The 12,050-nt window shown below is 50.1% G+C and overlaps 1 protein-coding gene and 1 pseudogene across 2 annotated transcripts; both read left to right on the top strand.

Moving 5' to 3' along the window:
* LOC125556343 (uncharacterized) lies at positions 1–3,546 on the top strand. Its single transcript, XM_087522943.1, has 2 exons — positions 1–1,269; positions 3,099–3,546. The coding sequence occupies exon 1, from the start codon at positions 143–145 to the stop codon at positions 1,262–1,264; it is 1,122 nt and encodes a 373-aa protein (XP_087379069.1). The 5' UTR covers positions 1–142; the 3' UTR covers positions 1,265–1,269; positions 3,099–3,546.
* Positions 3,547–9,004: 5,458 nt separating this feature from the next.
* On the top strand, positions 9,005–10,396 carry LOC147972109 (LOB domain-containing protein 23-like; annotated as a pseudogene). The gene is made up of 2 exons (XR_015603379.1): positions 9,005–9,548; positions 9,635–10,396. The product of XR_015603379.1 is annotated as an LOB domain-containing protein 23-like (transcript).
* Positions 10,397–12,050: the final 1,654 nt, after the last annotated feature.

Below are 12,050 nucleotides of genomic sequence, written 5' to 3'. Positions count from 1 at the left end.
ATAAACACCTATATGATACACACAACCGAAGCCGACGGCGTGTGAATCCTCTGTTTGCTCTGCTGCGCTAAACCTGCAGCGCGCAGCGCAACGCAACGCAGACGACGCCCCAAAACCCCAATCTTGCCTCACCTCGCCGGCGATGGCCGCGATGACCGCCATCCGCCGCGCTGCCCTCGCCTGCCGCGTCTCGAGCCGCGTCCTCTCCCACTCCTTCGCCTCCTCCGCCGCCTCCCACTCGCGCGCCTCTCCCACCCTCCTCGGCCACTTCTACCACCCCATGTGCCCGCAGGACCCGCAGGCCTTCCAGCTGCCGCCGCCCGCCGCGCCGGCCTTCCAGCCCCTCACCGCCTCCTCCCCGCGCCTCTCCCTCGACTTCCTCCCCGACATCTTCGACTACACCCTCTACGACTCCCACCGTGGCCTCCTGCTCCTCCGCCGGAAGCCCCGGTTCGACACCCGCGGCTTCCTCGTCTGCGACCCCGTCTCGCGCCGCCACGCGCTGCTGCCCCCGCCGCCCATCTCCTCCCTCAACGGCGGCCATGTCTTCGGCTCCGCGCTCCTCTCCCGCGGCGCCGCGGACCCCGAGGGCGGGCTCCGGTTCGAGGTCCTCTGCGTCGCCCTCGACGTGGACCGCCCGCGCGCCTGGGTCGCGTCCTTCCGCGACGGCTGGTGCCGCTGGGCCGCGCTGCCGCGCTCGCGCGAGGTCACCGTCGACTTCGACGCCATGAGGTTCGAGGGCATGTGCGTGCACGCCGCGGGGGGCATGTACTGGCACATCCTCGGCAGCCCCTCCGCGCTCGCGCTCGACGCCGCCACCATGGAGTTCTCCTTCCTCCGGGCCCCGGAGATGATGTGGGGCGAGCTCGACGGGCTCCACAAGTACCGCATCGGCGAGATGCCCGAGGACGGACGGCTCTGCGTCGCGTCGCTGGAGGAGCAGCATGGCCTCCAGATGTGCGTGCGTGGCAATGGGGACAACGGCTGGGTGCTGGAGAGGCGCATACCCATGGACGAGGTGTTCGACACCGTGCCGTCCCTGCCCAAGGATCCCCAGAGGCGGCACGCCAGGCTGTGGCTGGGCGACGTCGACCAGGGGCGGACCGGGAGGGTCTTCATCAACACCCTGGGCTTCGGCAACTTCTCCTACGACATGAACACCAAGAAGCTGGAATATTTGGCGGCCCAAGAAGATGGCATGACATTTGGTCACCCTATATTTGCCTACTTCTCTGCTCTAGACTGCTGCTCTGCCTCTGCGTGACCATGGTAATCCGACAACCTCTCTTCTTGTACCCTGTAATTTTTGTCATATACAGATTACAGAGGGTAGGGGCATATTAAACTATGAATGTCGATGCTGTCTTGTGCAACTATCTTTGAAATGCCTCTGTTTCATGGCTAAAGCATGTGCCTTTCTGGTTATAAAAAAGGGGAACTGTTGTTTTCCCTACGATGGTTTAGCATAACTGTGTAACATGTTATGCAGTATGCCTGAAATTCTCCATAGTGATAAGAGTAAGATGTAAAATAGTTAGTTCGTTTTGTGATTGTGCATGACTATCTGCAATGAGCGTGCACAGTAGTTTGCACACTGAATTTCAGCATATTTTGTTACTGTCCTTACTCCTTAAATCTTAAACTGAGAATGTACAAAATATCCATCTTCATGAATGGTCCTCATAAAATTTCTAGCATAAGTTGACACCTCTTTTCCTTTCTTGGAGCAATCCACTGAAGTCTCCGTGACTATGGTTTTTCTTCTTTCTGGATGAAGGCGGCACCTGTATATGTATGGTCCCAAGTTTTCAAGGCTGATATAAATTAGTGCACAATGCCTTTTATCACAACTGTAAAGAAGTTTCTATGAAGCTAATCAAGCTCTTTGGCAGATTGTAAATTTGGCTATGAATGAACCTCCCTTTTCTTGCATCATAAAAGTGGCAGCTCAAAACTCACTTAAATGTATTATGTATCGTCGTAAGTTTTCATAGTGTCAGACCTAGTGTCATGGATTTACGTCTCATCAACTTGTGGATTTCTTTTGCAGTTCTTTCAAACTTAAAGCACCATATATATTGTCTGGACTAGTTAATTAGTTCTTTCCACCTTTGGTGCTTATTTGTTTAGCAAAGCTCTATTAGTTTGATTCACTGGAAATTTTGCTTATAAATCTGCTTATTTGGCAAGTTATAAAGCTGCCTTTTCTTAATTTGCACTTGTAGGTAATGATGTTACAAATGATTTATGCTAGACACTACTGAAGTTATTATGTTATCACAGTAGGTTCAAATTTCAATTGCTTCTCAGATTTTTCATGGTCTTGCAGCTGAACCTTTTTGTATGTAATTCTTCATAGTATTCAGTCTATCAAGCTAGCTATCGACCTTCTTATATTGCACCACTCCCAAGAGATGTGCTGGAAATTAGCCATATAGTGGTTGCAACCTGAATACTTGCGGCTGCATTTTCTGACAACCAGATGGCTATAACTTGTTCCACATGAAACTCACTTGCATACATTATCTAGCGTTGTAATATTCACTTGCATATATTATCTGGTGTCGTAAATTTTTGTAGCAGCAGATTTACTGTCACAAATTTACATGCCGTCAGCATATGGATTTCCTTTGCAATTCTCTTCAAACTTACAACACCACACATGTGGTTTGGATAAGCCAAACAGTACTTCTTTTTTACCTTGCTCCTTATTTATTCAACGAAGCTCTGTTTGTTTGATTCACTGGAAACTGTGCTGATAAATCTGCATGCCTTTAGCTGTTCATTTGTGTCACTGGGATTATTTAGCCACACATTTTAGCCTGAGGCTGGGTCACTAAATTACATCCGTAGATCGCACAGCTGAGCATATTGTTAATGGGTAATCACGTGATCTTGTGTGCGGTACGATTGACGTTGCTGCCATCATTTCCCAGGGTGGTTTAAACTGTGACGCCACATATATGCTCTTTACCTTCTGCAGTCCTAGTAATGCACCAGTTTATTTATCAACATGCCCCCCTCTGTAATTGTCTGCGCCCTATATGAAATTATGAACCCACTGTAACTTTGCTGATAATTCTTTTCTTATGATCCAGGGTGGTGTCTACTGACCGGTGACTTTGGAGGCCTCCACACTTTTTTGTTCAAAGTCGGTTCGCAGGAAGCTTCTACATATGTTCTGATGATGCATGCATACATGTACTATAATGTGCTTCCCCATGGGTATCTGGTAACCAGGCAGTGACAATTGAGTCTCTACATTCTGCTACGTTATGTAAGTGCAATTTCGGGAAAACATCGATGGAGCCCTTAAAACAGCAGGTTGTGTGGTAGTCTGATTCTCCTGTTGACTGTCACAAACTCACGGTACCCTGAGATTTGGTGAACCATGGCGCAGAGGAATGCCAACTCAGGCTTCTTGTTCAGTGAGTAGCAGATATCCCATGAATGGAACTCTCATGTTGTTTCCTGTTAATCTGTGTTCTTTGCAATGGTGTGTTTTGTTTTTGTTTGATTAGGGGTCGCGCAATACATCATGTTTCTATTGTCATTTCCATAGCGTGAAGCACAACACAAGGACTGCACAATAGCACAAACATCACGTAAAAACTACGGCATCACAGAACCTGCTGTTTTCAAAGCTTTCATGTTTTTTTTAGAAAAAGGAGCATGACCCCCAGCCTCTGCATCTGGGACCTTACCAAGTATTACAACAATATGCTTAGAACCGCCATCTTGGCAACATCTGCTGCTACTCCTATCCATATGATGAAGGGGTGCTAGCTGAGCCACTACCCAAACCACTCACCTAAGCCTAACATTAAAAGCCGGACACCCCAGCCGAGCTACATACCGGGTCTGGGGCACAAACCGGTCTGACGCACTCGCATGTGTCGTCGCCGCCATCTTTCACAGGTCCATCTTTAGAGCAAATATTGAGGTTTCTACCTTGTCAAGCCACTCTGCCATCGACGTCATCATGACGCCAGATAGCTACCTCCTCCTGCGCGAGTCCATCACCGCGCATCGGATGCCGAGTCTCCACAACGCCATGCCGCCGATATCTGCCGCCCTCAATGTGTGGGATGAAGCATCGCTCCACCATCCCTCCAGCCAGCACTTGCTCCAAAACAATGCCCCCAAGAGGGAAAGTGATAACGCCGCCATCGTCTGATCCGGAAGACCCAGATCTAGAGTTTCCCCCGGAGCATCCCGAGCCTGATGACGCAAACAGCAACGACGATGCCTTGACAAGGGACCGACCACTAGTAGAAAAATGGGCTTTGGTTCAGCCAGAAAAGAGCATTAGTACCGGTTGCATTACGAACCGGGACTAATGTGAGCATTAGTCCCGGTTCGAGCGGCTAGGGCACCGTACATGCATTACTCCCGGTTCAAATGGGACCTTTAGTTCCGGTTGGTGCCATGAACCGGTACTAAAGGTTAGACCTTTAGTACCGGTTCGTGCCACGAACCGGTACTAATGGGGTTGAGGCATTATTACCGGTTCGTGGCACCAACCGGTACTAAAAGTTAGACCTTTAGTACCGGTTCGTTACTAATAGTGCAATTTTCAAATCCTACCCCCCCCCCCCCCCCCCGCCCCCCGTGTATCGCCTTTTCAGTTTTGTAAAAAGCAAAAGAAAATGATAAAAACTTCAAAAGTTAAAATCCTTCGAGGTGTAGTTATGTTACTACATCTACTAGTTAGGAAAATTTAAAAACTTAAATTTGGACATGTTTTGCAAATAGTGTAGGGAAAATGTAAAACGGCTATAACTTTTGCATACGATGTCAGAAAAAAAATGTATAATATATCAAAATGTTCAGCACGAGAATCCGCATCCTATTTTGACAGCCTACGGCCTGTTTGCAAATTTGTAGAATTCTCAAATTCCAAAAGGAAAAAAAGTTATTCTCAAATTTCAGTTTTTTTAAAAGAAATTGTTAAATCTGGTCAAACTATGGTCAAACTACTTATTCAAGAAGTATTAGTGTTACTAAATAATTATTCAAGAATACTAGTTTTACTAAATAATTATTTCAGTTTTTTTGAATTTTGGTCAAATCTGGTCAAACTGTGGTCAAACAATGGTCAAACTACTTATTCAAGAAATATTAGTGTTACTAAATAATAATTATTTTTTAGAACAATAGTTTTAAACTCAAACAGTGAAATGTGTGATTTCATGTTCAAGCTAAACTCCTGAGGGTTAATAGGATTGACATCTTATTATTGTCAGCAAAACAACAAGTGCAGACTTGGAAACGAGGGAGAATATAACCCGGAAGTTAAGCGTGCTCAGGCTGGGGGAATGGGAGGATGGGTGACCGTCCGAGAAGTTAGATGATTTGGAATGATGAGGGGTGATTATAGATTAAATTGAGCAGTGATGAGGGGTGATTAGAGATTAGAGGTTAAAATAATTCAGAAATTTGAAAATCGAGAAAAAATTTCAAAAAAAAGTTAAAAAAAATCCCCGGTTGGTGTTACCAACCGGGACTAAAGGTGGACCTCCAGGCAGCGGCCACGTGGAGGACCTTTAGTCCCGGTTCGTATAAGAACCGGGACTAAAGGGGGGACCTTTAGTAACGACCCTTTAGTCTCGGTTCCAGAACCGGGACTAAAAGCCCTTATGAATCGGGACAAAAGTCTACTTTTCTACTAGTGGACATCAAAGACGCCGCCATCGTTCGCCATGACCGTAGTCGGCGCGATTTTCATCGGCAGTTGATCCACCAGACGTGCGCCGCCAGCGTCGCTGGTCCCTTCAACCGGAGTAAACTCCAAAACGATGCCCTGAAGAGGGACTACGACGCAAAAGCACCGCCATCGCTCGATCCCAAGGAGATCTAGGGTTTCCCCCGGAGTTGCCCGCGCTGTTAAGGACCAGACAAGGGTAGAATCTTGGCGGATCCGCCCAGCTGCCGATGAGTCGCACTCGCCACCGTGCCGACGACAATCCGGCGACCAAGGCCCATGCTTGGGCCAGATCCGGCCGTGCCGCTGCGAACCCATCTGGTCACGCCGCCGCCGTCCCTGGCGACCGCGACGCACCCAACCACGAAGCCGCCTGCCGTGGGGGAAACGGAATCGCCAAAGCTCCGCCACCACCCGCCGTGGGGTCCAGCCTGGCGCCACGCTCCGGCCCGTGCCAGCCCCACACAAGCGGGAGGACCATGAGTCCCCGCCACCGCCGGCGACGGCAAGGCTTCGCCTGGCCGTGCCCTGGGTGGCGGCGAGGGAGGAAGAGGAGGAGATGTGGAGTCCGACCGATGGGATCTGGGAGCCTCCCGGCCGCCACGCGGGGGCGATGGGATCTGCTTGTCCCGGCCAATGAGATGTTTACCTAAAATTAATGTGTGTTTCAGTGACATTGATATCCTGGCATCCAAACATAAATGGTACTAGAAATCCCTCGGCGCGGAAAGGTTAGTGAAAGACACACAGCACAGATCAAGTTAATTGTGCAGATAAATGATCTGTTTGGTGTTCAAGTAAATCAAGTTCATTGGGCTTTTGTGAAACAATAAGCAGCGAGGGAAAGAAATTAATAACTGACTTTTGAACAGACCATCTGTTTGGTGTTTTTGGTCTGAACTGTAATACGTTAATTTCTGAAATGAAATTTGACGACATCAACAGCATCCCTAGTTCCCTACCATATATGTTTCTTCCACTCCCTACACTAGTTGATAATATATATGCAGGTGACATGATCTTGATGACAACGTGAAGCTAATCGACAGAAGCTAGAATCACTTCAGAAAAATCAAACTTATTAGTATACACAAGAACTATGTACTCCCTCCGTCCAAAAAAGCTTGTCCCTCAAATGGATTCAAAATGGATGTATGCTTTTTCGGACGGAGGGAGTAGAAATGAACACGACCCCTTGCTATATTTTTCAGTCATGATCGCGTGACATCACGGAAGTTTTCAGTGGTCGCCTTGAACCGAGTCATGTAACTGACCCATTACTGTGTAAGAGCATCTCCAGCCGTTGGCCCCTTAGGGGGCGCCTAAAATCGCCGCCTGGGGGTGAGCCGGCGCAAAAATTGGGCCTGGGGGCGAGTTGGTCCCCAGCCGCCGCCCCCAGGCGCGTTTAAAAATAAATTTTGTATAGCAAATTTCGGCACAGTTCGGCGAAGTTCGGCTAAACACGATAAATTTCGGCAAACTTGGGCATATATTAGACATGTACGCCGGTTTTCATTACATAGCAAAATAGATAACTAAATTAAAAGAGAAACTGGCTGAACGCCAAGTAGTCGCCGTCATCGCCGCCATTGTCGCTGCCATCGTCGGACTTCTCCTCCTTGACGCGACCGTCCCTGGTGGACCCCTAACCGGCGTCGCCAACGCGGGCTGGTGGCGGCGGCACTGTCGCAGATGACGACGATCCCGCCTTCGTCGCGGCCGTGTCGGCGCTCCGTGAAGCGGCGCACTGGCGCTCCTTCGCCTTCTCCAGGCGCTCCTTCTCCATCGCTATGGAGTCCCTGCGCGCCCATTCCAGGGCCGCGTCGTCGTCGTCGAGCTCCGTCTTCACCGGCGCGGCCGGCTCCTTCTTCACCGGCGCGAGCACCGACTCCGTTTTTGGCTTGACGAAGCGTGGAGGAGGAGCCGACGAGGAGGCGTGCCGGCCGCCCTCGTTGATGACGATGCCGGCGCTGCGAGTGCGCCGGCCGAGCGGCGTCTCCGCCGCGGGTTCGGCCTTGACGCCGAGCAGGGCCGGAGCACCGGAGGAGTGCGAGGAAGATCGCGAGGAGGAAGAAGAGGAGGAGGATCCGAACCTCCTTGGCGCCCATGGCCTGGCGCGTCGGTGGTACGCCGGGGCGGCCACCCTCGCCGGGTACGCCAACGGCGGGTCGTTGCCGCCCTTGAGGTGCGTCAGCATGCCCTCGAGTGTGCGGCCGGGGACGCCCCACCACAGGTGGCGCCCCTCGCTGTTCTTCGGGCCGCCGACCACCAGCGCGTCGTTGGTGGACGCCAACCGCTGCTGCTGGCGGTGCTCGAAGTACGCCGCCCAAGGCGCGTGGTTGTCGGCGGCGTACTGGGGGAGGGAGAGCTGGGCGTCGGTGAGGGAGGCGCGTACGACCTCGACCTCCTCGGCGAAGTAGTTGGGCTTGGCCACGGCGTCGGGCAACGGGGGAACGGGCACTCCCCCGTCGCTGAGCCTCCACCCCGTCGGCCCGACGCGCATGTCCGGCGGCGCCGGGATGTTCGCCTGGAACAGGAGCCAGGACTCTTGTTCGCGCAGCGAACGGCGGCCGAAGCCGTTGGCCGCCGCCTCGTCTCCAGGAAAACGCTCTGCCATGGTGACGGGCTCGGGAGAGGTAGAGAGGGAGAGGGAGGGGCTGGGCGGCGGCGCTCAGGAGAGGCAGAGGGAGGGGCTGGGCGGCGACGAGGGGCGGGGGCTGGTGTGGGCACAGGCGAGTGAGGCCACCGGCTATATAGCCGCGCCGCGCCCGTGTGAACGTGCGCGAGGGAGGGAAGGTGTCGACGCGCCGCCCGTGAGGAATCAATGGCAAGACTGACCGGCGGCAGCCTTGCCATTGATTCCCCGCGGGAACCGAGGCCGTTGGGGGAAGACGAGGCGCTGTGTCGCTGACGCGGCTGGCCCGCGGCTTTTTCGCGCCAAAACAGCTCGCCCCGGCGCCCCCGGGCGCCCCCCAGCCCGCCGGGTTCGGCCTGGGTCCGCCGGCACTGTTTTCGGCTCAGGCCGGCGAAAATCGAGCTCCTGGGGGCGTGACTGGGCCGTTTTTTCGACGCCGGCGCGAGAAAATCGCCTGGGGAGACCTTCCTAAGGGTGCGGCTGGAGATGCTCTAAATGACAGTCACCATGACTTCGAAAACACATTAATTGTATTCTACTCCTTCCTGTACGAATACAGCTAACACATACGTGCAGAGTATATGCAACGCTAATATTAAACCAACTACTTCTACATGCCCACGTTCGAAAAAGCTTGTCCCTCAAGTGGGCGCCGGCGCCCAAGCCCGCGGCGACGGGCGACGGTGCTGGCCGGAGAGAGAAAAGTAGCAAGCGGGGGCTGCCGGGCGGCCGGCGCGCTCCTTAATTAGTGGGCCTCGTGATACAATTAGCAACAACAATGCCGTTAAGCCTGCCAAGTTTGCACCGACGTAGCCGTTGGCGTTGCCATTCCCAGCTTCCCCTCCATGCACGATGCATCCATCTCATTTGTGTATATAAACATGCACCCACAAGATCTCCCCGAAATCTTTCGAAGGATCCACGCGATCTCACGAACTCACACCAAGATCCATCGCTAGATCGTTCACCATGTCGACGGCCCCTGCCGGCAACGACGTGGAGCCGGAGGAGGTGCAGGAGGAGGTGCAGGAGGAGGAGGAGGAAGGCGGGGGCAGCGGCAACCCGAGGCGCTGCGCGGCGTGCAAGTACCTGCGCCGGCGGTGCGGCCACGGCTGCGTGCTCGCCCCCTACTTCCCGGCGTCCCGCCCCCGCCGCTACGCCAACGTCCACCGGGTCTTCGGCGCCAGCAACGTCGCCAGGTTGCTCCAGGTAATGAAAAACCATCAGCTGGTTAGTAAGTTGAGCTCCCGATTGCATGGTTGGAGACTCACATTGAGCTGCCATTTCGCGCGCAGAGCTTGCCCGTGGAGGAGAGAGCGCAGGCGGCGGAGACGATGGCGATGGAGGCGCAGTGGCGGGTAGGGGACCCGGTGTTACGGCTGCGCCGGGGTCATCAACCGGCTGCAGGAAGAGATCCTCGCCACGCAGTGCGAGCTCGCCAGGACCAGGGCGCAGCTCGCCATCGTCGTCGCGCACGGCGCGCAGCAGGCTCCTCCTCCTTCCGCACCCCCTCCCCCGGCGCCTTCGCCGCTGCCAGCAGGCGGCCACCGCGTCGCCGGCATGCAGAGGCAGGGAGGGCAGCAGGATGCGCCGTTGATTGATCCGGATGAGTTCCTCGACCTCGATGGTTTTTGAACTTCTGATTTGAGCTTTGATCGAGCGACTGCGTACGTGTGCAAGCATGCTGGGGAAATGCCAGCAGCACGATGGCGGCATTATTGGGCTTCTACAACTGATGAATGGATATTGTAGTATTGTAGTTCTTCGCCAAAAATAAGAAGTACAATAGTATTGTACTCCTTCAGTCCGAAAATACTTGTCATCAAAATGAACAAAATGGAGTGTATTTAGATGTATTTTAATTCTAGATACATTCCTTTTTATCTATTTTGATGACAAGTATTTTCGGACGGAAGGAGTAGTTACGAAAAGTTTTGGCGTAATTTCTTGCACGCAACAGAGTCAAAAATATGTATTTTCAGAGGTGGGACTATGAGGACCAATAGTTCTAAACACACATAGTAATACTCCCTCTATTCCTAAAAATGTAGTCGGCATAAAATTTCTTAGAAGTCAAACATTGTTTAGTTTGACCAAGTTTAGCGAAAAAAGTATCAACAAAAATAATACCAAATAAACATAATATAAATATATGTTTAGTGAGGCATCTAATGATATTTACTTAATATTATAGAAGTAGATATTTGTCCTCTATAAATGTAGTCAAAACAGGAGGAGTTTGACTTTTAAAATTTCCTATGCGCACTACATTTAGGAATAGAGGGAGTACGGGACTTTACGGACTCTGTTCGTTAACTAATCTTCTCCCTCTGATTTTCAAGGGGTGTGGGCCTCCTCACCCTTATTTCGTAGCTAAGCCTCCCCGTGAATTAAGTAAAAATTTGCCCGTGCATGTAGCATTGCTCCTATGAGGATTACGGGATACTTCGTGCAGGGCTCACAAATCCCAACACAGTCTCTCTCTTGGAAACAAATCCATGAACTTTATTTCATCTTAGCCAATTAAAAACGTATATCCTTTTTGTGTGTTTTTTAAATAATTCATATATTCAAACTCTTGATGTCAAGACCTTTAGAATTAAACCAATATTGAACACATTTCAAACACGTTTAAATTTCAACATTTCACATTTCATTTGTGAAACAAACCTATTTCACTTGAAAAATGTGATTTTTGTGTAACGGGTTATTTTGAAATGTGTAACCATTTATTTAAAAAATATGTAATTTAAATAGATGTGATTTTTGTGAAATAACCCAATGAAAAGTGAAATGTAGGTGCTAAATTGTGAAATATCAACCATGGAAAGTGAAGTTATAATTTATAATGTATCATTGTGAAACTGATTATTTCAAAATATGAAACAATTTATTTCAAAAGAATTAAACAGTTCATTTGAGAAATGTGCAATTGAAATAGATGCTTTTTATGAAACAAACCAATGAAAAGACTATAATGATGTCACAAATTAAGAACCTACTGTAGTAATATAAAAGCTTCAGTATGTTTTTTTCTTGCAGACAACAAAGTCAAAAATATGTACTCCCTCCGTCACGGTTTAGAAGGCGTGCTTGAAAATTCTCTGGGACCTAGGTGGTTATCTATTGGTTGTGGGATGGGGTAAAAAATAGCATTCACACTATGCATGCATATAGAAATAGTATATCGGAGTACTAATTAGCTACTAGAAATAAATGCAATGCGCCCTAAACCTTGTCTATTGTGGAAACGCACGCAAATTTAACTGTGTCTTCTAAACCGTGACGGAGGGAGTATTGTGAGAGGTGGGACTATGAGAACAAGTGTTGCTCATTTATTAGCCCCACATGGTACTTCATGCAGGATTCACAAATCCTAACACGTGAGCGGGTCCTTTATTGGCGAGACGACGATATCATCGTCATAAATGTATTTATCAAATTTTAACATGTTTTATCTCTCAAACTGTTAATCTAATTTATGATCAGATGATCACGCCCAGGTTTACCTCGACAAGAGGTTTAATACTAAATTCCATATGTGTATGTTTTGGCGGGAAAAAAAATCATCATTGAAGTTTTTTTTTTTGCGGGGTAATCATCATTGAAGTTGCCAGCTAGTCGTTTACAAAGTGGTCACGGTATTAGTATCAAAGTTGCCACGTGGTAACTTGGTATAACATGAGAACTTTCGTACCAATATAATGGCAA

Source organism: Triticum urartu, chromosome 5A, assembly GCF_056163025.1.
Source record: "Triticum urartu cultivar PI428250 chromosome 5A, HENAU_Tu73, whole genome shotgun sequence".
NCBI lineage: Eukaryota > Viridiplantae > Streptophyta > Magnoliopsida > Poales > Poaceae > Triticum > Triticum urartu.
Note: the sequence above shows the minus strand (reverse complement) of the source record. Positions and strands in the feature narration are given on the sequence as shown.

Bases quoted from the DNA above. Each gene is read 5' to 3' on its own strand.
- LOC125556343 (XM_087522943.1), top strand. From the start codon at position 143: ATGGCCGCGATGACCGCCATCCGCCGCGCTGCCCTCGCCTGCCGCGTC.